This window comes from Scyliorhinus torazame, chromosome 2 (genome assembly GCF_047496885.1).
Source record: "Scyliorhinus torazame isolate Kashiwa2021f chromosome 2, sScyTor2.1, whole genome shotgun sequence".
Taxonomy (NCBI): Eukaryota; Metazoa; Chordata; class Chondrichthyes; order Carcharhiniformes; family Scyliorhinidae; genus Scyliorhinus; species Scyliorhinus torazame.
The window spans coordinates 193,016,088-193,041,697 of NC_092708.1; the positions used below are offsets into that span (position 1 = coordinate 193,016,088).

At 62.5% G+C, this 25,610-nt stretch overlaps 1 protein-coding gene across 1 annotated transcript in view; it reads left to right on the forward strand.

The window, feature by feature from the left end:
• The window catches only part of LOC140394656 (collagen alpha-1(XVIII) chain-like), a 227,864-nt gene that overhangs the window by 118,946 nt on the left and 83,308 nt on the right, over window positions 1–25,610 (forward strand). The window contains 4 exon segments of the mRNA XM_072481940.1: window positions 948–1,019; window positions 20,984–21,028; window positions 23,333–23,359; window positions 23,835–23,897. Of these exon segments, the coding sequence (XP_072338041.1) occupies window positions 948–1,019; window positions 20,984–21,028; window positions 23,333–23,359; window positions 23,835–23,897 (207 nt within the window).

Consider the following 25,610-nt stretch of genomic DNA (forward strand, 5'->3'; position numbering starts at 1 on the left):
CACAACCTCAGGCTGGCTGAAAGTGCTTTAAAACTCTTGAAGTACAGTCAATGTTGTAACGTGCAAAACCCAGCTGCCAATTTGTGCACAGCAAGCTCCCACAAACAACGTAATCTTCACCAGGTTGTCTTTTTAGTAATGATTCGTTTATAGGATGTGGGTTGTTCTGGCTCGACCAAAATTTATTACCCATCTCTAATTGGCCTTGAGAAGGTGGTGGTGAGGCCACACGTGGAATGTTATGTGCAGTTTTGGTCTCCTTATCTGAGGAAGGATGTTCTAGCTATAGAGGGACTGCAGCAAACGTTACCAGATTGATTCCTGGGATGAGAGGACTGACTTATGAGGAGAAATTGAATCAGTTAGGATTGTATTCGCTGGAGTTCAGAAGAATGAGGGTGGATCTCCGAGAAACCTATCAAATTCTAACAGGACTGGACAGGGGAGATGCAGGAAGGATGTTCCCGATGGTGGGTGTGTCTAGAACCAGGGGTCAGAGTCTGAGGATACTGATCATTTAGGGCAGATCATTTTGGACAGGGATGAGGAGAAATGTCTTCACCCAGAGAGTGGTCCCTTTTGCCCAGTCCAAACACAATATAGGAGGGTCCCCAGCCCAATCGGCGCACGATCCTGCCCATTGTGGGCGGTATATCACAATGTCTTGCGATATCGCGTTGAATCTCGCGAGCCGGGTAGATCCCGGGAGCGGGGTCTCCCGGCTTTCAGCGGGCACGCTGCGCCGCAACCAGATGATTTTGGGGCCCGGCGTGGCTGTTGGATCGTGCCCTGTAAGCTTTCAAAGAGCACTTAGATCTAGCACTTGGAGTGAAGGGGATCAAAGGAAATTGGGGGAATGCAGGATGGCCTCCTGTCCTATTTTGTATGTTTCTGAGTGCGAGGGGAGTTTGTCCCAGGATGCTAACATGTTGGAATTCTCTTTATAGGAGGACGCTGAGGGTTCGGCACTCCCAACAAACACTGGACTACCAGGGGAGCGAGGACTAGAAGGTGTTCAGGTAAAGCTGAAAACTCAGTGAGAATAAGCCACTCTGACCTGGCATTGGCACACTGCCGTTTTTGATTCTTTTAATCCTACCCCACCCCAAATTAAAACCATCAGTCACCAGCCACTCCATCTTGCATAGTGCTTCAATCTCCATGTTCCTATTTTAATCTATTCAGTTGGATATTTCCTGCCCAGTTCAATAGCAGTGCCCTTCCACGGCACAAGGAGCCTTCACCCAAAGAATCATTCCCAATCCTACCGAGTCCAGGCAGCAAGACCCTGACACTGGCAGGCATCATTGTGGGCGGGCCGGGACAATTTGGACAGCTGCAAAAGCTCCACAAATGTTTTCCGTCTCACCCGTAACAATGCCTGCTGGTATCAGAGGCTGGAATATCCCACCCATAGAGTCATTGTGTTGTCCACCATCCACAAGGCACAAGCCAGGAGTGTAATGGAATACTCTCCCACTTGCCTGGATGAGTGCAGCTCCAACAACACTCAAGATGCTCGACACCATCCAGGCCAAAGAAGCCCGCTTGATTGGTGACCCTTCCACAAACATCCTCCAAAGAACAGCAGCAGTCCTGTGTACCATCTACAAGGTGCACTGCAGGATCTCACTAAGGTTCCTTAGGCAGCACCTTCCAAACCCACGACCACTACCATCTAGAAGGACAAGGGTAGTAGACACATGGAAGTTCCCCTCCAAGTCACTCACCACCCTGACTTGCAAATATATCGCTGTTCCTTCACTGTTGCTGGGTCAAAATCCTTGAATTACCTCCTGACAGCATAGTGGGTGTACCTATACTTGAAGGACTGCAGCGGTTCAAGTAGGCGACACAGTAGCACAGTGATTAGCACTGCTGCCTCACAGCATTAGAGACCCGGTTCGTTTTCGGCCATGGGCGACTGACTGTGTGGAGTTTGTATCTCCCCGTGTCTGGGTGGGTTTCCTCTGGGTGCTCCGGATGCTTTCCCCTGTCCAAAGATGTGCAGGTCAGGTGGATTGGCCATGATCAATGTGTGGGGGAGTGGGCCTTGGTAGGGTGCTCTTTCGAAGGGTTGGCGCAGATTTGATGGGCCGAATGGGCTCCTTCAGCACTGTAGGATTCTGTGGAAGGCAGCTTACCACCTGAAGGGGAACTAGGGATTGGCTATAAAAGTTGGCAAAGCCAGCGACACCCACATCCCATAAATGAATTTTTAAGAAGGGGGCCATAAAGTCCATGCCAGCTCTCTGTGGACCAGTCCCATTTACCACCCCCCCCCCCCCCCCCCCACCCCCCCCCCACCCCCATTCTATCGAGTAACCCTCAAAGTTTATCTCCCTCAAATCCCCATCAATCCCCTTTTGGAAATCATTCACTGTCTCCACTTCCACCGCCCTCTTGGACAGCGAGCTCCAGATCGTTTACTCTGTAAAAAAAAAAAGAAGAAGTTATTTCTCACCCCCCCCCCCCCCTTTCCCAACACATTAAAACTGTGACCCCCCACTGGTCCTTGTCCTGTCAGCCAATGGGAGCAGCTTTTCTTTGTTGACCACCTGCTCTATCCGCCATAATGGCTGCAGCTAAAAATCTGACTAAACGCTCTGCCCCAGATGCACCCAGCAACCCCACATCACCACAGCCATATACACTCCAAGGGAGGAGATAACTGTCCAGAGTGCAGGGATTGCCTCTTGTGGGATCTTGCTGTGCACAAATGGTCTGCCATGTTTCCTACATTTCCCTGTTGAATAGTTCATTGGCTGTTTGGGAACGGCACTATACAAATGCAGGTCTCCTTCCTTTAGCCACATGGTGACCGTCCCAGCACCCCCGAGGGCAATTTTAACTGGGACCCTCCCCCCCCCCTTTTTTTGAAGTGCAGCTGTAGCTGTTGTGTAGGAAATGCACAGCAAAATTCCACAACCTCTAATTCCAAGCATCTTGATGATGATGGTTGAGTGAGTGATTTGGGCCACAGTCCCCTCCGCACTCCCCAGCTCCCTCCGCACTCCCCAGCTCCCTCCGCACTCCCCAGCTCCCTCCGCACTCCCCAGCTCCCTCCGCACTCCCCAGCTCCCTCCGCACTCCCCAGCTCCCTCCGCACTCCCCAGCTCCCTCCGCACTCCCCAGCTCCCTCCGCACTCCCCAGCTCCCTCCGCACTCCCCAGCTCCCTCCGCACTCCCCAGCTCCCTCCGCACTCCCCAGCTCCCTCCTCACTCCCCAGCTCCCGCTTCACTCCCCAGCTCCCTCCGCACTCCCCAGCTCCCTCCACACTCCCCAGCTTCCTCCACACTCCCCAGCTCCAACTCCTCTTCAAAATAGCACCATAGGATTTTTGAAATCCGCCCAGGAGGGCCGACAGAGTCCCAGTGTAATTTTCTCATCTCGGAGATGGCTCCCCCAACAATGCAGCGATCCCCCGACAGTGCAGCGATCCCCCGACAGTGCAGCGATCCCCCGACAGTGCAGCGATCCCCCGACAGTGCAGCGATCCCCCGACAGTGCAGCGATCCCCCGACAGTGCAGCGATCCCCCGACAGTGCAGCGATCCCCCGACAGTGCAGCGATCCCCCGACAGTGCAGCGATCCCCCGACAGTGCAGCGATCCCCCGACAGTGCAGCGATCCCCCGACAGTGCAGCGATCCCCCGACAGTGCAGCGATCCCCCGACAGTGCAGCGATCCCCCGACAGTGCAGCGATCCCCCGACAGTGCAGCGATCCCCCGACAGTGCAGCGATCCCCCGACAGTGCAGCGATCCCCCGACAGTGCAGCGGCCACCGACAGTGCAGCGATCCCCCGACGGTGCAGCGATCCCCCGACGGTGCAGCGGCCACCGACGGTGCAGCGGCCACCGACGGTGCAGCGGCCACCGACGGTGCAGCGGCCACCGACAGTGCAGCGGCCACCGACAGTGCAGCGGCCACCGACAGTGCAACGGCAACACCCCCTCCTGACAGTACGGCGCTCCCCCGACAGTGCGGCGCTCCCCCGACAGTGCGGCGCTCCCCCGACAGTGCGGCGCTCCCCCGACAGTGCGGCGCTCCCCCGACAGTGCGGCGCTCCCCCGGCAGTGCGGCGCTCCCCCGACAGTGCTGCGCTCCCCCGACAGTGCTGCGCTCCCCCGACAGTGCTGCGCTCCCCCGGCAGTGCAGCGCTCCCCCGGCAGTGCAGCGCTCCCCCGGCAGTGCAGCGGCCAACCCCCCGACAGTGCTGCGCTCCCCCCCCCCCCCCCCCCCCGACAGTGCTGCGCTCCCCCGACAGTGCTGCGCTCCCCCGACAGTGCTGCGCTCCCCCGACAGTGCGGCGCTCCACCGGCAGTGCGGCGCTCCCCCGGCAGTGCAGCGGCCAACCCCCCGACAGTGCTGCGCTCCCCCCCCCCCCCCCCCCCCGACAGTGCTGCGCTCCCCCGACAGTGCTGCGCTCCCCCGACAGTGCTGCGCTCCCCCGACAGTGCTGCGCTCCCCCGACAGTGCTGCGCTCCCCCGACAGTGCTGCGCTCCCCCGACAGTGCGGCGCTCCACCGGCAGTGCGGCGCTCCCCCGGCAGTGCGGCGCTCCCCCGACAGTGTAGCGGCCACCCCCCCCCCCCCCCCCCCCCCGACAGTGCAGCCTCTTCCCCCCCCCCCCACCCGACAGTGCTGTGCTCCCCCGACAGTGCAGCGGACACCTCCCCCAGACAGTGCAGCCTCCCCCCCCCCCCCCACCCGACAGTGCTGCGCTCCCCCAACAGTGCAGCGCTCCCCCAACAGTGCAGCGCTCCCCCGGCAGTGCAGCGCTCCCCGGCAGTGCAGCGGCCACCCCCCCCCCGACAGTTTTCCTCCCCCCCCCCTCCACCCGACAGTGCGGCGATCCCCCGACAGTGCTGCGCTCCCCCGACAGTGCTGCGCTCCCCCGACAGTGCAGCGCTCCCCCGACAGTGCAGCGCTCCCCGACAGTGCAGCGCTCCCCCGGCAGTGCAGCGCTCCCCGACAGTGCAGCGCTCCCCCGACAGTGCTGCGCTCCCCCGGCAGTGCAGCGCTCCCCCGGCAGTGCAGCGCTCCCCCGGCAGTGCAGCGCTCCCCCGGCAGTGCAGCGCTCCCCCGGCAGTGCAGCGCTCCCCCGGCAGTGCAGCGCTCCCCCGGCAGTGCAGCGCTCCCCCGGCAGTGCAGCGCTCCCCGACAGTGCAGCGCTCCCCCGACAGTGCAGCGCTCCCCCGACAGTGCAGCGCTCCCCCGACAGTGCAGCGCTCCCCCGACAGAGCAGCGCTCCCCGACAGAGCAGCGCTCCCCCGACAGAGCAGCGCTCCCCCGACAGAGCAGCGCTCCCCCGACAGAGCAGCGCTCCCCGACAGCGCCGCGCTCCCCCGACAGCGCCGCGCTCCCCCGACAGCGCCGCGCTCCCCCGGCAGCGCCGCGCTCCCCCGGCAGCGCCGCGCTCCCCCGGCAGCGCCGCGCTCCCCCGACAGTGTAGCGGCCACCCCCCCCCCCCCGACAGTGCAGCCTCCCCCCCCCCACCCCCCACCCGGCAGTGCAGCGCTCCCCCGGCAGTGCAGCGGCCACCCCCCCGACAGTGTTCCTCGCTCCCCCCTCCACCCGACAGTGCAGCGCTCCCCCGACAGTGCAGCGCTCCCCCGACAGTGCAGCGCTCCCCCGACAGTGCAGCGCTCCCCCCGACAGTGCCGCGCTCCACCGACAGCGCCGCGCTCCCCCGACAGCGCCGCGCTCCCCCGACAGCGCCGCGCTCCCCCCGACAGCGCCGCGCTCCCCCGACAGCGCCGCGCTCCCCCGACAGCGCAGCGCTCCCCCGACAGCGCCGCGCTCCCCCGACAGCGCCGCGCTCCCCCAACAGCGCCGCGCTCTCCCGACAGCGCCGCGCTCCCCCGACAGCGCCGCGCTCCCCCGACAGCGCCGCGCTCCCCCGACAGCGCCGCGCTCCCCCGACAGCGCCGCGCTCCCCCGACAGCGCCGCGCTCCCCCGACAGCGCCGCGCTCCCCCGACAGCGCCGCGCTCCCCCGACAGCGCCGCGCTCCCCCGGCAGCGCCGCGCTCCCCCGGCAGCGCAGCGCTCCCCCCGGCAGCGCAGCGCTCCCCCGGCAGCGCAGCGCTCCCCCGGCAGTGCAGCGCTCCCCCGACAGTGCAGCCTCCCCCCACCCCGACAGTGCTGCGCTCCCCCGACAGTGCTGCGCTCCCCCGACAGTGCTGCGCTCCCCCGACAGTGCTGCGCTCCCCCGACAGTGCTGCGCTCCCCCGACAGTGCTGCGCTCCCCCGACAGTGCTGCGCTCCCCCGACAGTGCTGCGCTCCCCCGACAGTGCTGCGCTCCCCCGACAGTGCTGCGCTCCCCCGACAGTGCAGCGCTCCCCCGACAGTGCAGCCTCCCCCCACCCCGACAGTGCTGCGCTCCCCCGACAGTGCTGCGCTCCCCCGACAGTGCTGCGCTCCCCCGACAGTGCTGCGCTCCCCCGACAGTGCTGCGCTCCCCCGACAGTGCTGCGCTCCCCCGACAGTGCTGCGCTCCCCCGACAGTGCTGCGCTCCCCCGACAGTGCTGCGCTCCCCCGACAGTGCAGCGCTCCCCGACAGCGCTGCGCTCCACCGACAGCGCCGCGCTCCCCCGACAGCGCCGCGCTCCCCCGACAGCGCAGCGCTCCCCCGACAGCGCCGCGCTCCCCCGACAGCGCCGCGCTCCCCCGACAGCGCCGCGCTCCCCCGACAGCGCCGCGCTCCCCCGACAGCGCCGCGCTCCCCCGGCAGCGCCGCGCTCCCCCGGCAGCGCCGCGCTCCCCCGGCAGCGCAGCGCTCCCCCGGCAGCGCAGCGCTCCCCCGGCAGCGCAGCGCTCCCCCGACAGCGCAGCGCTCCCCCGACAGCGCCGCGCTCCCCCGACAGTGCAGCCTCCCCCCACCCCGACAGTGCTGCGCTCCCCCGACAGTGCTGCGCTCCCCCGACAGTGCTGCGCTCCCCCGACAGTGTAGCGGCCACCCCCCCCGACCCCCTGACAGTGCAGCCTTCCCCCACCCCCCCCCCCCGACCCCCTGACAGTGCAGCCTTCCCCCACCCCCCCCCCCCCCAACCCGGCAGTGCAGCCCCCCCCCACCCGGCAGTGCAGCGCTCCCCGGCAGTGAAGCGGCCACCCCCCCCGACAGTGTTCCTCGCCCCCCCCTCCACCCGACAGTGCAGCGCTCCCCCGACAGTGCAGCGCTCCCCCGACAGTGCTGCGCTCCCCCGACAGTGCTGCGCTCCCCCGACAGTGCTGCGCTCCCCCGACAGTGCTGCGCTCCCCCGACAGTGCTGCGCTCCCCCGACCCCCTGACAGTGCAGCCTTCCCCCACGCCCCCCCCAACCCGGCAGTGCAGCCCCCCCCCCCCCCCACCCGGCAGTGCAGCGCACCCCCGCAGTGAAGCGGCCACCCCCCCCGACAGTGTTCCTCGCCCCCCCCTCCACCCGACAGTGCAGCGCTCCCCCGACAGTGCAGCGCTCCCCCCGACAGTGCAGCGCTCCCCCGACAGTGCAGCGCTCCCCCGACAGTGCAGCGCTCCCCGACAGTGCAGCGCTCCCCCGACAGTGCAGCGCTCCCCCGACAGTGCAGCGCTCCCCGACAGTGCAGCGCTCCCCCGACAGTGCTGCTCTCCCCCGACAGTGCTGCGCTCCCCCGACAGTGCAGCGCTCCCCCGACAGTGCTGCGCTCCACCGACAGCGCCGCGCTCCCCCCGACAGCGCCGCGCTCCCCCGACAGCGCCGCGCTCCCCCCGACCAGCGCCGCGCTCCCCCGACAGCGCCGCGCTCCCCCGACAGCGCCGCGCTCCCCCGACAGCGCCGCGCTCCCCCGACAGCGCCGCGCTCCCCCGACAGCGCCGCGCTCCCCCGACAGCGCCGCGCTCCCCCCGACAGCGCCGCGCTCCCCCGACAGCGCCGCGCTCCCCCGACAGCGCAGCGCTCCCCCCGGCAGCGCAGCGCTCCCCCGGCAGTGCAGCGCTCCCCCGGCAGTGCAGCGCTCCCCGGCAGTGCAGCGCTCCCCCGGCAGTGCAGCGCTCCCCCGACAGCGCCGCGCTCCCCCGACAGTGCAGCCTCCCCCCACCCCGACAGTGCTGCGCTCCCCCGACAGTGCTGCGCTCCCCCGACAGTGCTGCGCTCCCCCGACAGTGCTGCGCTCCCCCCGACAGTGCTGCGGCTCCCCCGACAGTGCTGCGCTCCCCCGACAGTGCTGCGCTCCCCCGACAGTGCTGCGCTCCCCCGACAGTGCTGCGCTCCCCCGACAGTGCTGCGCTCCCCCGACAGTGCTGCGCTCCCCCGACAGTGCTGCGCTCCCCCGACAGTGCTGCGCTCCCCGACAGTGCTGCGCTCCCCCGACAGTGCTGCGCTCCCCCGACCCCCTGACAGTGCTGCGCTCCCCCGACAGTGCTGCGCTCCCCCGACAGTGCTGCGCTCCCCCGACAGTGCTGCGCTCCCCCGACAGTGCAGCGCTCCCCCCGACAGTGCTGCGCTCCACCGACAGCGCCGCGCTCCCCCGACAGCGCCGCGCTCCCCCGACAGCGCAGCGCTCCCCCGACAGCGCAGCGCTCCCCCGACAGCGCTGCGCTCCCCCGACAGCGCTGCGCTCCCCCGACAGCGCTGCGCTCCCCCGACAGCGCCGCGCTCCCCCGACAGCGCCGCGCTCCCCCGACAGCGCCGCGCTCCCCCGACAGCGCCGCGCTCCCCCGACAGCGCCGCGCTCCCCCGACAGCGGCGCGCTCCCCCGACAGCGGCGCGCTCCCCCGACAGCGCCGCGCTCCCCCCGACAGCGCCGCGCTCCCCCGACAGCGCCGCGCTCCCCCGACAGCGCCGCGCTCCCCCGACAGCGCCGCGCTCCCCCGACAGCGCCGCGCTCCCCCGACAGCGCCGCGCTCCCCCGACAGCGCCGCGCTCCCCCGACAGCGCCGCGCTCCCCCGACAGCGCCGCGCTCCCCCGACAGTGCAGCCTCCCCCCACCCCGACAGTGCTGCGCTCCCCCGACAGTGCTGCGCTCCCCCGACAGTGCTGCGCTCCCCCGACAGTGCTGCGCTCCCCCGACAGTGCTGCGCTCCCCCCGACAGTGCTGCGCTCCCCCGACAGTGCTGCGCTCCCCCGACAGTGCTGCGCTCCCCCGACAGTGCTGCGCTCCCCCGACAGTGCTGCGCTCCCCCCGACAGTGCTGCGCTCCCCCGACAGTGCTGCGCTCCCCCGACAGTGCTGCGCTCCCCCGACAGCGCCGCGCTCCCCCGACTGCGCCGCGCTCCCCCGACAGCGCCGCGCTCCCCCCGACAGCGCCGCGCTCCCCCGACAGCGCCGCGCTCCCCCGACAGCGCCGCGCTCCCCCGACAGCGCCGCGCTCCCCCGACAGCGCCGCGCTCCCCCGACAGCGCCGCGCTCCCCCGACAGCGCCGCGCTCCCCCGACAGCGCCGCGCTCCCCCGGCAGCGCCGCGCTCCCCCGGCAGCGCCGCGCTCCCCCCGGCAGCGCAGCGCTCCCCCGGCAGCGCAGCGCTCCCCGGCAGCGCAGCGCTCCCCGGCAGCGCAGCGCTCCCCCGACAGCGCCGCGCTCCCCCGACAGTGCAGCCTCCCCCCCACCCCGACAGTGCTGCGCTCCCCCGACAGTGCTGCGCTCCCCCGACAGTGCTGCGCTCCCCCGACAGTGCTGCGCTCCCCCGACAGTGCTGCGCTCCCCCGACAGTGTAGCGGCCACCCCCCCCGACCCCCTGACAGTGCAGCCTTCCCCCACCCCCCCCCCCCCAACCCGGCAGTGCAGCCCCCCCCCCCCCCCCCCCCCCACCCGGCAGTGCAGCGCTCCCCCGGCAGTGAAGCGGCCACCCCCCCCGACAGTGTTCCTCGCCCCCCCCCTCCACCCGACAGTGCAGCGCTCCCCCGACAGTGCAGCGCTCCCCCGACAGTGCAGCGCTCCCCCGACAGTGCAGCGCTCCCCCGACAGTGCAGCGCTCCCCCGACAGTGCAGCGCTCCCCCGACAGTGCAGCGCTCCCCCGACAGTGCAGCGCTCCCCCGACAGTGCTGCGCTCCCCCGACAGTGCTGCGCTCCCCCGACAGTGCTGCGCTCCCCCGACAGTGCTGCGCTCCCCCCGACAGTGCTGCGCTCCCCCGACAGTGCTGCGCTCCCCCGACAGTGCTGCGCTCCCCCCGACAGTGCTGCGCTCCCCCCGACAGTGCCGCGCTCCCCCGACAGTGCCGCGCTCCCCCGACAGTGCCGCGCTCCCCGACAGTGCCGCGCTCCCCCGACAGTGCCGCGCTCCCCCGACAGTGCCGCGCTCCCCCGACAGCGCCGCGCTCCCCCCGACAGCGCCGCGCTCCCCCGACAGCGCCGCGCTCCCCCGACAGCGCCGCGCTCCCCCCGACAGCGCCGCGCTCCCCCGACAGCGCCGCGCTCCCCCCGACAGCGCCGCGCTCCCCCGACAGCGCCGCGCCTCCCCCGACAGCGCCGCGCTCCCCCGGCAGCGCCGCGCTCCCCCGGCAGCGCAGCGCTCCCCCGGCAGCGCAGCGCTCCCCCGGCAGCGCAGCGCTCCCCCGGCAGTGCAGCGCTCCCCCGACAGTGCAGCCTCCCCCCACCCCGACAGTGCTGCGCTCCCCCGACAGTGCTGCGCTCCCCCGACAGTGCTGCGCTCCCCCGACAGTGCTGCGCTCCCCCGACAGTGCTGCGCTCCCCCGACAGTGCTGCGCTCCCCCCGACAGTGCTGCGCTCGCTGCGCTCCCCCGACAGTGCTGCGCTCCCCCGACAGTGCAGCGCTCCCCGACAGCGCTGCGCTCCACCGACAGCGCCGCGCTCCCCCGACAGCGCCGCGCTCCCCCCGACAGCGCAGCGCTCCCCCGACAGCGCCGCGCTCCCCCGACAGCGCCGCGCTCCCCCGACAGCGCCGCGCTCCCCCGACAGCGCCGCGCTCCCCCGACAGCGCCGCGCTCCCCCGGCAGCGCCGCGCTCCCCCGGCAGCGCCGCGCTCCCCCGGCAGCGCCGCGCTCCCCCGGCAGCGCAGCGCTCCCCCGGCAGCGCAGCGCTCCCCCCGGCAGCGCAGCGCTCCCCCGACAGCGCAGCGCTCCCCCGACAGCGCCGCGCTCCCCCCGACAGTGCAGCCTCCCCCCACCCCGACAGTGCTGCGCTCCCCCGACAGTGCTGCGCTCCCCCGACAGTGCTGCGCTCCCCCGACAGTGTAGCGGCCACCCCCCCCGACCCCCTGACAGTGCAGCCTTCCCCCACCCCCCCCCCCCCCAACCCGGCAGTGCAGCCCCCCCCCACCCGGCAGTGCAGCGCTCCCCGGCAGTGAAGCGGCCACCCCCCCCGACAGTGTTCCTCGCCCCCCCCTCCACCCGACAGTGCAGCGCTCCCCCGACAGTGCAGCGCTCCCCCGACAGTGCAGCGCTCCCCCGACAGTGCTGCGCTCCCCCGACAGTGCTGCGCTCCCCCGACAGTGCTGCGCTCCCCCGACAGTGCTGCGCTCCCCCGACAGTGCTGCGCTCCCCCGACCCCCTGACAGTGCAGCCTTCCCCCACGCCCCCCCCAACCCGGCAGTGCAGCCCCCCCCCCCCCCCACCCGGCAGTGCAGCGCACCCCCGGCAGTGAAGCGGCCACCCCCCCCGACAGTGTTCCTCGCCCCCCCCTCCACCCGACAGTGCAGCGCTCCCCCGACAGTGCAGCGCTCCCCCGACAGTGCAGCGCTCCCCCGACAGTGCAGCGCTCCCCCGACAGTGCAGCGCTCCCCGACAGTGCAGCGCTCCCCCGACAGTGCAGCGCTCCCCCGACAGTGCAGCGCTCCCCGACAGTGCAGCGCTCCCCCGACAGTGCTGCTCTCCCCCGACAGTGCTGCGCTCCCCCGGACAGTGCAGCGCTCCCCCGACAGTGCTGCGCTCCCACCGACAGCGCCGCGCTCCCCCGACAGCGCCGCGCTCCCCCGACAGCGCCGCGCTCCCCCGACAGCGCCGCGCTCCCCCGACAGCGCCGCGCTCCCCCGACAGCGCCGCGCTCCCCCCGACAGCGCCGCGCTCCCCCGACAGCGCCGCGCTCCCCCCGACAGCGCCGCGCTCCCCCGACAGCGCCGCGCTCCCCCGACAGCGCAGCGCTCCCCCGGCAGCGCAGCGCTCCCCCCGGCAGTGCAGCGCTCCCCCCGGCAGTGCAGCGCTCCCCGGCAGTGCAGCGCTCCCCCGGCAGTGCAGCGCTCCCCCGACAGCGCCGCGCTCCCCCGACAGTGCAGCCCTCCCCCCACCCCGACAGTGCTGCGCCTCCCCCCGACAGTGCTGCGCTCCCCCCGACAGTGCTGCGCTCCCCCGACAGTGCTGCGCTCCCCCGACAGTGCTGCGCTCCCCCGACAGTGCTGCGCTCCCCCGACAGTGCTGCGCTCCCCCGACAGTGCTGCGCTCCCCCCGACAGTGCTGCGCTCCCCCGACAGTGCTGCGCTCCCCCCGACAGTGCTGCGCTCCCCCCGACAGTGCTGCGCTCCCCCGACAGTGCTGCGCTCCCCCGACAGTGCTGCGCTCCCCCCGACCCCCTGACAGTGCTGCGCTCCCCCGACAGTGCTGCGCTCCCCCGACAGTGCTGCGCTCCCCCGACAGTGCTGCGCTCCCCCCGACAGTGCAGCGCTCCCCCGACAGTGCTGCGCTCCACCGACAGCGCCGCGCTCCCCCGACAGCGCCGCGCTCCCCCGACAGCGCAGCGCTCCCCCGACAGCGCAGCGCTCCCCCGACAGCGCTGCGCTCCCCCGACAGCGCTGCGCTCCCCCCGACAGCGCTGCGCTCCCCCCGACAGCGCCGCGCTCCCCCGACAGCGCCGCGCTCCCCCCGACAGCGCCGCGCTCCCCCGACAGCGCCGCGCTCCCCCGACAGCGCCGCGCTCCCCCGACAGCGGCGCGCTCCCCCGACAGCGCCGCGCTCCCCCGACAGCGCCGCGCTCCCCCCGACAGCGCCGCGCTCCCCCGACAGCGCCGCGCTCCCCCCGACAGCGCCGCGCTCCCCCCGACAGCGCCGCGCTCCCCCGACAGCGCCGCGCTCCCCCCGACAGCGCCGCGCTCCCCCGACAGCGCCGCGCTCCCCCGACAGTGCAGCCTCCCCCCACCCCGACAGTGCTTGCGCTCCCCCGACAGTGCTGCGCTCCCCCGACAGTGCTGCGCTCCCCCGACAGTGCTGCGCTCCCCCGACAGTGCTGCGCTCCCCCGACAGTGCTGCGCTCCCCCGACAGTGCTGCGCTCCCCCGACAGTGCTGCGCTCCCCCGACAGTGCTGCGCTCCCCCGACAGTGCTGCGCTCCCCCGACAGTGCTGCGCTCCCCGACAGTGCTGCGCTCCCCCGACAGTGCCGCGCTCACCCCGACAGCGCCGCGCTCCCCCGACTGCGCCGCGCTCCCCCGACAGCGCCGCGCTCCCCCGACAGCGCCGCGCTCCCCCGACAGCGCCGCGCTCCCCCGACAGCGCCGCGCTCCCCCGACAGCGCCGCGCTCCCCCGACAGCGCCGCGCTCCCCCGACAGCGCCGCGCTCCCCCGACAGCGCCGCGCTCCCCCGACAGCGCCGCGCTCCCCCGACAGCGCCGCGCTCCCCCGGCAGCGCCGCGCTCCCCCGGCAGCGCAGCGCTCCCCCCGGCAGCGCAGCGCTCCCCCGGCAGCGCAGCGCTCCCCGGCAGCGCAGCGCTCCCCGGCAGCGCAGCGCTCCCCCGACAGCGCCGCGCTCCCCCGACAGTGCAGCCTCCCCCCACCTCCCCGACAGTGCTGCGCTCCCCCGACAGTGCTGCGCTCCCCGACAGTGCTGCGCTCCCCCGACAGTGCTGCGCTCCCCCGACAGTGTAGCGGCCACCCCCCCCCGACCCCCTGACAGTGCAGCCTTCCCCCACCCCCCCCCCCCAACCCGGCAGTGCAGCCCCCCCCCCCCCCCCCCCCCCACCCGGCAGTGCAGCGCTCCCCCGGCAGTGAAGCGGCCACCCCCCCCGACAGTGTTCCTCGCCCCCCCCTCCACCCGACAGTGCAGCGCTCCCCCGACAGTGCAGCGCTCCCCCGACAGTGCAGCGCTCCCCCGACAGTGCAGCGCTCCCCGACAGTGCAGCGCTCCCCCCGACAGTGCAGCGCTCCCCCGACAGTGCAGCGCTCCCCCGACAGTGCAGCGCTCCCCCGACAGTGCAGCGCTCCCCCGACAGTGCAGCGCTCCCCCGACAGTGCTGCGCTCCCCCGACAGTGCTGCGCTCCCCCGACAGTGCTGCGCTCCCCCGACAGTGCTGCGCTCCCCCGACAGTGCTGCGCTCCCCCGACAGTGCTGCGCTCCCCCCGACAGTGCTGCGCTCCCCCGACAGTGCAGCGCTCCCCCGACAGTGCCGCGCTCCCCCGACAGTGCCGCGCTCCCCCCGACAGTGCCGCGCTCCCCCGACAGTGCCGCGCTCCCCCCGACAGTGCCGCGCTCCCCCGACAGTGCCGCGCTCCCCCGACAGTGCCGCGCTCCCCCGACAGTGCCGCGCTCCCCCGACAGCGCCGCGCTCCCCCGACAGCCGCCGCGCTCCCCCGACAGCGCCGCGCTCCCCCGACAGCGCCGCGCTCCCCCCGACAGTGCAGCGGCCAACCCGCCGACAGTGCAGCCCCCCCCCCCCGACAGTGCAGCGGCCACCCCCCCGACAGTGCAGCCCTCCACCTCCCCCACCCGACAGTGCTGCGCTCCCCCGACAGTGCTGCGCTCCCCCGACAGTGCAGCGGCCACCCACCCCCCCACCCCCGACAGTGCAGCCTTCTCCCCCCCCCCCACCCGACAGTGCTGCGCTCCCCCGACAGTGCTGCGCTCTCCCCGACAGTGCTGCGCTCCCCCCGACAGTGCTGCGCTCCCCCGACAGTGCTGCGCTCCCCCGACAGTGCCGCGCTCCCCCCGGCAGTGCAGCGCTCCCCGGCAGTGCAGAGGCCAACCCCCCGACAGTGCAGCCTCCCCCCCCCCCCCCACCCGACAGTGCCGCGCTCCCCCGGCAGTGCTGCGCTCCCCGGCAGTGCAGCGGCCACCCCCCCCGACAGTGTTCCTCCCCTCCACCCGACAGTGCAGCACTCCCCCGACAGTGCAGCGCTCCCCCGACAGTGCAGCGCTCCCCCGACAGTGCAGCGCCCCCTCGGTACTTCACCCAAGAGTTTGCCGTCAGGTGTCGAGTGGGATTCAAACCCACAACCCCTGCTGACTGGAGAGGTGAGAGTGCTACCCATTGAATCACTGCTGACACAGTTTGTGGTTTTCTATTTCTGGATGTGAACATCAGAAAGACCATTTCTAGGGTTTAACGCTTAAGCCTGCTAATCTCCACATCCTGAACACTCTGCAGTCATTTGAAGTCTTGGGCACGACCTCCGTGTGGTTGCCTCTGACGTGTATAAAAAATAAAGTAAAATCGTCATCGCCTTTGAGGGGAGCGCTGACTGGTGGTGATTTAACCCGAGCATCATCACACCCCCGGTGAGGGGCGGGGCCTTCATGAATAACCTCACCCGGTACAGGAATAGAACCCACAGCTTTTGGCCTGAACTCTTCATCACGAACCAGCTGTCCAGCTTACTGAGCTAAACCGGCTAACTAATCTGTGTCTAATGACCACAGACGGGATTGTCGGATTTTTAAAACATTCAATTTTGTTTCCCCATTTTGTTTCCTCCAAGCTGCATGCAGATCACAAGTCATCCATTTTACAATTATCACCCTGGATTTCAAATCCCTCCAGGGTGCCGTCCTTCTATCCCTGACACCTCCTCCAGACCTTCACATCTCTGAAATCTCTCACCAGAGATTAAAGGAGGAAATTAGTGGGGGTGGGGGTGTTTTATGGATAATTTTCAGAGCTCTAGATACGGGCCTGAATTTTCCGCCCCTTGGGCATGTGCAGTAGGCGGGCTCAGAAGACATGAAAATGCACTTATGACCGTGATCGGTCCCAGAATCAATAAAAATCTTTTTTTATTATTATTGTCACAAGTAGGCTTACATTAACACTGCAATGAAGTTACTGTGAAAATCCCCTAGTCGCCACATTCCGGCGCCTGTTCGGGTACACTGAGGGAGAATTCAGAATGCCCAATTCACCTAACAAGCACGTCTTTCGGGAATTGTGGGAGGAAACCGGAGCACCCGGAGGAAACCCATGCAGACAAAGGGAGAACGTGCAGACACCACACAGACAGTGACCCAGCTGGGAATCAAACCTGGGTCCCTGGTGCTGTGAAGCAACTGTGCTACCGTGCCATCAAAAATGCACTGGGAAAGGTTCAACGCTGCCGCAGAGGGCTGGCACTGAGAAAAGCAATGAGCGGGCTGACGTTTCCAGTCTGCTCCCTCAGATCGGATAACACAGCGGAGTTATCCCAGGGAGCTGCTGACCTGTTTAATAGAAATAACTTGCGATGGAGAAACTCCGCAAAAAGTATCCAGGCAGCACATTAAAATGCGAACCTCAGTCCCCAGACACCTTTTAAAATTTTATTTCAGCTCAGAGGTCTCCTCCTACCCTGGATTGAGGTTGCAGCTGAAACAAAGGCCACCCGCCAACTGTAAAAACAGACAGGCCACGTAGAATTGAGGTCAATTTGCCTTTAATGGGCTAATCTGTCTGCTCGATTGTCAGAGAGTGCAATTCCGACCCCCACATGCGCCCGACCAACTGGAATATCGTGCAAGTGCACAATGGCGTCGGCACGTAAGCCTGACATCTTTTCATGTGAAATCGTGCCCATCCAGATAGGGTGCATGCGTAAAATTTTGGCCATGATATCTGAGGTTCGGGATATATCGAGTTTCTAATCTTCTGACTAATTAATGTAAAGCACGAGTTAATCTGTGGTGAGGGGATACAGTTTGAGGGAATATTGGATCGTATTACAAAGAGCCAACAAATTGCATTCATCCCTGCCTGCCTTCAGGTGTGACCTAGGCTAACCCCAGAGTGAAGAACAGAGGGATATCTGAAATGTCAGCGGTGCCACCTCTCAGATGAGGAACTTTTCCCGAGACCAAGGGTAGAACTTTACATTCCCCCACCAGCAGGTTTATGGGCTGGGTAGGGGTGACTAACATTTCTCTGACGGCCTTTCCATCAGGCTCCTGCCTGCTCCGACCTTTCCGCAATATTATACTTTAGATGGTTGAGGCCTAGGCTTGCGTCAGCCCGCCTGCCCTTGCCTCAATTGAGGCCTTCAAGTAGCCAATTATTGACCATTTTTCCCACTCGGCTCCATCAGGCTGGTGGGAGGCACAGAAGGGCAGGCGGTTTGTGGAGGAGGGGGGAGCCCGAAGGGTAACCAAATTCAGATTTTGGGGGAGGCAGGGTGTGCTCCAACCACAGCCTCTTTGTAACATTGGCCTCTGCCCCCACCCTATCCCCCAAACCCACTCGAGGTCCAGCCCTCTTCCCTAGTCCTCCTCACCAATATCCTGATCCTCTTCTGTCTAACACCGTTGGCCTCCCCTCCCCCTCCTTGCCCTGAGACTCCTCCCCAAAACTTACCTGGAATCCCGAGATGTTAGGCTCTTGGGAACTGCTTGCAGGTCCACTACTACCTCTAGCACTACAGGGACTAGAGAGCTTTCCGGCTGATCAGATTGGCTACCAGCATTCTGAGAGGGGAAATCCTCCCATGTGAGGGGCGGAGGTCCCGTCTCCAGCCAATTAACACTTGTTGAAGTGTAAAATGGCTGAGGGGCAGGCAGGAACAGCGGGAATGTGTTCTCTGCTGACTCCTCCGATGCCGAGCAGAGAAAACCTGACATCCTGTAAACCCTAGCAGCACTCTCGGGTGGATGTCAAAGACCCCATAGCACAATTTTGAAGAAGGGGGTGGGGGAGGTGGGTTATGCCCATGTTCTGGCCAAAGTTCCTCCCCAAACTATCATCAGGAAAACAGATCTCCTGATCCTTTGCCACTGTGCTGTGCGTGGGATCTGCTGAGCAAAAATTGCATTTTCTGCATGAAATGAAATGGAAATCGCTTATTGTCACAAGTAGGCTTCAAATGAAGTTACTGTGAAAAGCCCCTAGTCGCCACATTCCGGCACCTGTTCGGGGAGGCTGTTACAGGAATCGAACCGTGCTGCTGGCCTGCCTTGGTCTGCTTTCAAAGCCAGCGATTTAGCCCTGTGCTAAACAGCCCCTGTGCCAACAGTGGCTGCACTTCAACAAACGCCTCGCCGGCTGCTGCAAAGAACTTTGGGCGTCCCGCGATGGTGAAAGGTGCTATATAAATGCAGGCTCTTTATTTTGCTAGAGGTCTAGAAACATCTTTGCCTCGCAGCGCAGTGACTGGGTGAAGCAGAGAGAGACACATCCAGCTCCGTGTGGGGTGGTGCCCCAGTAAAGATTGCCCTCGGGGGGGGGGGGGGGGCCGGGATATGCTCGGTGGGTCAAGGAAGAAGACTTGCATTTGTATAGCGCCTTTCCCTACGCCAGCTTGTTCCCGAAGATCCCTATAGCAAATGACATTTATTCAATGGAGAAATGTTGGAACCGTGGCAGCCAATTTGCACACAGCAAGATCCCACAAACGTCACTATGGTAAATCAAATAATCTCTTTTATTGGGTGTTGGTTGAGGAACAAATGTTGGTTGTCACGGCAGAGCAAAGTCCCCTGCTCCTCTTCCAATAGTATAATTTATCAATCCCAACTGCAATTCTTTGTTTTCTTTATTCTTTCATGGGGATGTGGGTGCCACTCACAAGGCCAGCATTAGTCGTCCGTCCCTAACTGCCCTTCAACTGAGCGGCTCTCATTTTCTCGGCCATTTCTGACTCAACCACATTGCTGTGAGTCTGGAGTCACAAAGTCAGCCAGACATAGTAAGGACAGCAGATTTCCTTCTCTAAAGGGGAAGTGGTAATAGGGCAGAAGTTTTTTTTTTTAAACGCAAAACATTGGTGCGGGGCAGGTGGAAATGGTTCCAGCAGCACCATTACCAATGGTGGCCATGATCTAAAGCTGTTGAACTCAATGTTAAGGCCTGAAGAATCCATTGAATCTCTTCAGTACAGAAGGAGGCCATTCAGCCTATCGGGTCTGCACTGACCCTCAGTTGTCAAGTGACGAATATGGCGAACACAGCAAGAGGGCGTCACCTGGCTAGATTTCTTCTTTCCACTTTCGCGGCTTGCCACTGTGTAGCTGAAACTCATATTGCTCGTCGAGGGCTGCTGCAGCACCCGGAACATTCCCTAAGAAGCGGAACTCTTGGCCCTTTTTGCTGAAGAAAAGGAAAGGAACAGAACGGAAATCCGCCAAGGAAAGTGACATTAAGTAGATCGGTTTTCGAATGAATCCTTGAGGCTTAAATTAGTAATTGCTGAACTAGATCCTTTTTAAAAAATAATCTTTATTGTCACAAGTAGGCTTACATTCCGGTAGTGCAGGAGGCGAAAGAGGCCGGTATTCTGGCCTTTGCGTCCCTGATAGCCCGGAGGAGGATTCTGCTACAGTGGAAGGATGCGAGGCCCCCAAGCGTGGAAGCCTGGATCAGCGACAAGGCAGGGTTCATTAAACTGGAGAGGGTAAAATTTGCCTTAAGAGGATCTGTGCAAGGGTTCTTCAGGCGGTGGAAACCATTCCTAGACTTTCTAGCAGAGCGTTAGGAGGTGGACAGCAGCAGCAGCAACCCGGGGGTGGGGGGGTTACTTTGTCATAGATTATCATAGAATTTACAGTGCAGAAGGAGGCCATTCGGCCCATCGAGTCTGCACCAGCTCTTGGAAAGAGCACCCCCCACCCAAGGTCAACACCTCCACCCTATCCCCATAACCCAGTAACCCCACCCAACACTATGGGCAATTTTGGGCACTAAGGGCAATTTAGCATGGCCAATCCACCTAACCTGCACATCTTTGGACTGTGGGAGGAAACCGGAGCATCCGGAGGAAACCCACGCACACACGGGGAGGATGTGCAGACTCCGCACAGACAGTGACCCAAGCCGGAATTGAACCTGGGACCCTGGAGCTGTGAAGCAATTGTGCTAACCACTATGCTACCGTGCTGCCCACTTTCTTTGTTTAGCTCTTTGAAAGAGCACCGTACCCAAGCCCACACCTCCACCCTATCCCCATAACCCAGTAACCCCACCCAACACTAAGGGCAATTTTGGACACCAAGGGCAATTTAGCATGACAAATCCACCTAAACTGCACATCTTTGGACTGTGGGAGGAAACCGGAGCACCCGGAGGAAACCCACGCACACACGGGAGGATGTGCAGACTCCGCACAGACAGTGACCCAAGCCGGGAATCGAACCTGGGACCCTGGAGCTGTGAAGCAATTGTGCTAACCACCATGCTACCGTGCTGCCCATAAAACACGTTTCTTTAGAGTACCCAATTATTATTTCTTTTTCCAATTAAGGGGCAATTTAGCATGGCCAATCCACCTAACCTGCACATCTTTGGGTTGTGGGGGTGAAACCCATGCAGACATGGGGTGAATGTGCAAACTCCATAGTGACCCAGGGCCGGGATTCGAACCCGGGTCCTCAGCGCTGTAGGCAGCAGTGCTAACCACTGGACCACGTGCTGGCTCAAATTTGTCTTTACTACTGTGTTTATTATTGTTTAATGGGGGGCTTGTATATTGGGGGAATACGTGACATAGCTATTAGATGTTTATTTATGTGTTCTTTGGGGGTTTTTTTCTGTAAGGGGGGGGGTTTGTTGAAAATATGTAAAAATACACAGAGGGCGAATTCTGAATATCCAAATTACCTAACAGCACGTCTTTCGGGACTAGGGGGAGGAAACCGGAGCACCCGGAGGAAACCCATGCAGACACGGGGAGAATGTGCAGACTCCACACAGGCAGTGACCCAAGCCGGGAATTGAACCTGGGACTCTAGAGCTGTGAAGCAACAGTGCTGCCCCCTGTGGTACCGTGCCGCCCTGACGCTGTCCATGAGAATTTTGCCCCCACTTTCCCGATGTTCACAACGATAGGGCAGGAACAGTTTAGACTGTTTTTGAAGAAATGCTAATTTTTAAAAATGCTTTGGAACACTAACATTTCATTTGTTTCTCTGCTACAGGGGATCCCAGGAGTACCGGGCCTACCTGGAGTTCCTGGATTGCAGGTGAGGGGATTGGCCTTCCATCCAGCCTGCTTTGCTGATTGGGGCTTTCGTCAATGCTGCCCATCTATCTTTAGGTTCATGTAGGCCCCATTGCCTTGTTGGGGTGAATGGGCACTGTCCAGGGCGGGAACTGTACCGCCGGTGAACTGGCCACCAGTTTCAGCCCTTGGTGAAAAAGGGACACTGGGTAGGAAAGAACTTGAATTTATACAGCGCCTTTCACACCCTCAGGATCTCCCAAAGTGTTTTACAGCCAATGAAATACTTTAGAAAGGTATCCACCGCTGTAATGTAGGACCAATTACAAGCCAAGAAGGGCCCACATGCAGCAATGAGGTGAATGATGAGATAGTCTGTTTTTACTGATGGTTGGGGGATATATATTAGCCAGGTAACCCCCTGCCCTTCTTGACAACAAAGCCGTGGGATCTCGACATGCACCTGAGAGGGCAGACGGGGCCTCGGTTTAACATCTCGCCCAAGTGCAGACCCAAGTGGGACTTGTACCCTTGGCTTGGAGATGAGAGGTCTGCCACTGAGAGGGAGTTTTGTTGAGTGTGATTGGTCAGGAACGTCCCCCCCTCCCCCCCAACCCCCTCCCCCTCCTCAGCCGACCAAATAGAAAGGAGGCCGGCAGCATCAGTTATAAGCTGGTGGCGAGACCGAGATGGAGCTGAGAGTCACAAGAGTACATTTCATGATTTGGCTCTCATCTTGCTGGAGAGCTGCGTGTGGATTCGGTATTACTTGATCTGCCACTCTCCCAATCTTCCAGCTTTTAAACATTTGAGACTGAAAAACTGGAGGAGCCAAGCTCGGGCACACTGATCTCTATGCTCCCCTTGTCAATCTGCCTGTCTTGAGCAAGGCCCCAGTCTAAGATACCGATGGTTGTAACTTGTCTCGCTGCGTCTAATTTAGTGCGTGCAAAGCTAGTAATTAACTATTCAGTTCTGAGGAGGGATGTTTCATATCAACTGCACCCAGCAATTTTTAAAGAGGCTTAACTTCCCAAGTCAAAACCTTTTTAAATAGTTACCAACTGCTAGCGTAAGTGGTTAATACATAACTGATGAGAGCGGCTGCACGCTAACCTCAGCACTAAACAGAATAAAGTCTATGCATGTCAACCGTGGACTGTTCGTAAAGGGGCACAGCTGTAAAGTACGAGCCAGGCAATCATTGGTGGCGTCAGGAAGCACTTACTCTCACAAGTGCGAGGGAAAATCCAGCACTCTGTCCCCAAAAAGGGCCATTGCTGCCAGGTGTCAGTTCAAATTGGGTTTGCTAGAATTTTGTTAGGCAAATGCACTAAAAGAGATGGAACCAAAGCAGCTGAATGGATTTGAGTTATTGATCAGCCATGAAATTCCTCGCGTAGTGTTGTAGTTACGTTGCTGTAAAATGCAACTCCAAGTGAAACAACTTTAAGTGAATCCTAGTACAGCACGATGGTACAGTGGTTAGCACTGCTGCCTCACAGCGCCAGGTACCCAGGGTTGATTCCGGCCTTAGGTAACTGTCTTTGTGGAGTTTGCACATTCTCCCCATGTTTGCGTGGGTTTCCCTCGGGTGCTCTGGTTTTCTCCCACAGTCGAAAAATTAGGTTAGGTGGATTGGCCATGCTAAGTTGCCCCTTAGTGTCCAGGGATGTGCAGATTATGTGGGGTTACGGGGATAAGGCAAGGGAGTGTGCCTAGGTAGGGTTTCAGAGGGTCATGCAGACTCGATGGGCTGAATGGCCTCCTTCTGAACAGGAGGGACTCTATGGTTCCCATTAAAGCCAATATAAAAGCCGTAGTTAGGTTCTATAGCACCTTTCTCACCAGAACAGAACATGAAAACATCATTTCCTGCAGGTTCAAATACTTCATGTTGTTAAATTCCTATGTCACGAATATTTTAATTTATTTTATTTCTTTTAAGAAATATGCTAATCTTTCTACTTATTCCCGTTCACCAATCCTCCTGTCCCAGTCACTGCCCGCTCACTGCCTGTCCCACTCGCAGCAAGAGTGAGGATTAGCAGTGACCAGAAGGGTTGGTGAAAGGGAGGGGCAGGGAGTGAGCAGGAACTCCAAAATGGCGGCAATCAGGCCATGTAACCCTAAGTCAGACCCAACGCGAAACAAGGTTAAAATAAAACTCTGAATGCTAAAAGGGAATACAGGCCCCATTAACTGACCAATGTTAAAGTAGAATGATTTGCAGCAAGACAATTAGAATTGAATGACGGAACAGGTTTAAGTGGCTGATTGAACTGCTCCGGTTTCTAATGTCCTGGGTTTTTTCCTCCTTCCATAGGGTGACCCTGGAATCAAAGGCGAACAAGTGAGTGTTGAGTGTCTGAAATCTCTATGTGTTTGTCGGCAAACTGTTGTCTACTCGCGTGTAATTACAATTGTAATGCAGGATATGTGGCAGCCAATCTGCTCACAGAAAACTCCCACAAACATGACAAAGACCAGCTTTTTAATGAATTTTGGTTGAGGGTAAAAATTATCCAGGGTCCTGGGAAGGCATCCCCTGTTTATCTTCTAAATAATGGATTGGGGTCTTTCATGTCCATCATTTAACATTTCATCCAAGAGGCAGCACCTCCACAGCACGGTGCTGCCCTGGGGTGCCAGTGTCGATTTTGTGTTTATATCTCGGAAGCAGGACTTGAACTCTCAACCTTCTGACCACGAGGTGAAGGGTGTTACCTACTGAGGCATGCCGGACATCTGAATATTGACAAGCTTCCAGCCAACTCCATTTGCGTTAATGTAAATTTGTAACTTCAATTTCCTTTCTTGTTTTGCAGGGAGTGCAGGGACCTCTAGGATATCCAGGAGAAACTGGGTTAATAGGACCCCCTGGTCCACAGGTGAGGAAATAGGGTGACAGCTGAGAACCAAACCGCACTTCCACTCCTGCAGTTCCGCCATGAACATGCCTCAGGTGGTTGATTCCATTTGGCTCCAGTGGGTTGGAGGGTCTGACTGGAGGAAAAGCATCTCCAACTGAACCCTTCTTGAGGGTGTACATGGCGGTCCTCTCTGGCGAATTGGCAGTACAAAGTTGACAACATCTCTTAGGATGTGGGTTTCGATTCAGGCGTTCCCGGTTTGGACAATCTGAGCTGCTTGGGGTGGGGATTCATCAGAGTATTCAAACTGCAGCAGCCAGTCGTGACCGGCTCCCTGAACACATTTAAGCCGGAGATGAGGAGAACTTATTTTCTCTCAGAGTCGTGAGTCTCTGGAACTCTCTTCCTCAAAAGGCAGCGGAAGCAGAGTCTTTGAATATTTTTAGGCAGAGGCAGATAGATTCTTGATTAACAAGAGGGTGAAAGGTTATCATGGGTGGGCAGGAATGTGGGGTTGAGGTTACAATCTGATCAACCATGATCTTATTGAACGGCAGAAAAAGCTCGAGGGGCCGAGTGGCTCCTAATTCTTTTTAAAAAAAAATAAAATAAATTTAGAGTACCCAATTCATTTTTTCCAATTAAGGGGCAATTTAGTCTGGCCAATCCACCTACCCTGCACATCTTTGGGTTGTGGGGGCGAAACCCACGCAAACACGGGGAGAATATGCAAACTCCACACGGACAGTGACCCAGAACCGGGAGTGAACCTGGGACCTCGGCGCCGTGGGACAGCAGTGCTAACCTCTGCGCCACCGTGCTGCCCTCCTGGTCCTAATTCATATGTTTGTGCCGTTGCCCCTTCTCTAGTCTTTTATTTTGCAACCTTACTAACTTTCTACTCATTCCATGAGGGCGCCACTGCAAAGAACATAAGAACGAGGAGCAGGAGTCCGCAATTCAGCACCGTGGGCCCGCTCCGCCATTCAATACGATCATGGCCAATCTCCTCTCGGCCTCAACTCCATTTTAATAAAGGCGAAGGGAGTCAGACGGGAAACATAAAGTAATTTATTTATAATACATACTATTTACAAAATTTACATTGAACTTCACCGGATCCTCTCGGTTCCAATGTGGCCGACCTTCTATACAACATGGTATCAAAGGTTATGGGGAGAAAGCAGGATTAGGCTATTGACTTGGATGATCAGCCATGATCGTCATGAATGGCAGAGCAGGCTCGCAGGGCCAAAAGGCCTCCTCATGCTCCTGTCTTCTATGTATCGATGTATCTATGTAACCCCGTCGTTAGCAGAGGAGCTCATACTCCTCGAGCCACGGGGAAAACAATCAGCCCAACCCCATGTGCTCCATGCAGGCTATTGCATCCACTTTCCTGCCTATTTCTACAGTACCGTTCAACTCATTGCTAATTAAAAATCTGTCTGTCTCCTCCATGTTCAGTGCTCGGTGAATCATTTTTATTCACAAACTTTTGGTTTTTAAAAAAATTTAGAGTACCCAGTTCATTTTTTCCAATTAAGGGGCAATTTAGCGTGGCCAATCCACCTAACCTGCACATCTTTGGGTTGTGGGGGCGAAACCCACGCAAACACGGGGAGAATGTGCACGGACAGTAACCCAGAGCTGGGATCGAACCTGGGACCTCGGCGCCGTGAGGTCGCAGTGCTAACCCACTGCGCCACCGTGCTGCCCTTTATTCCCAAA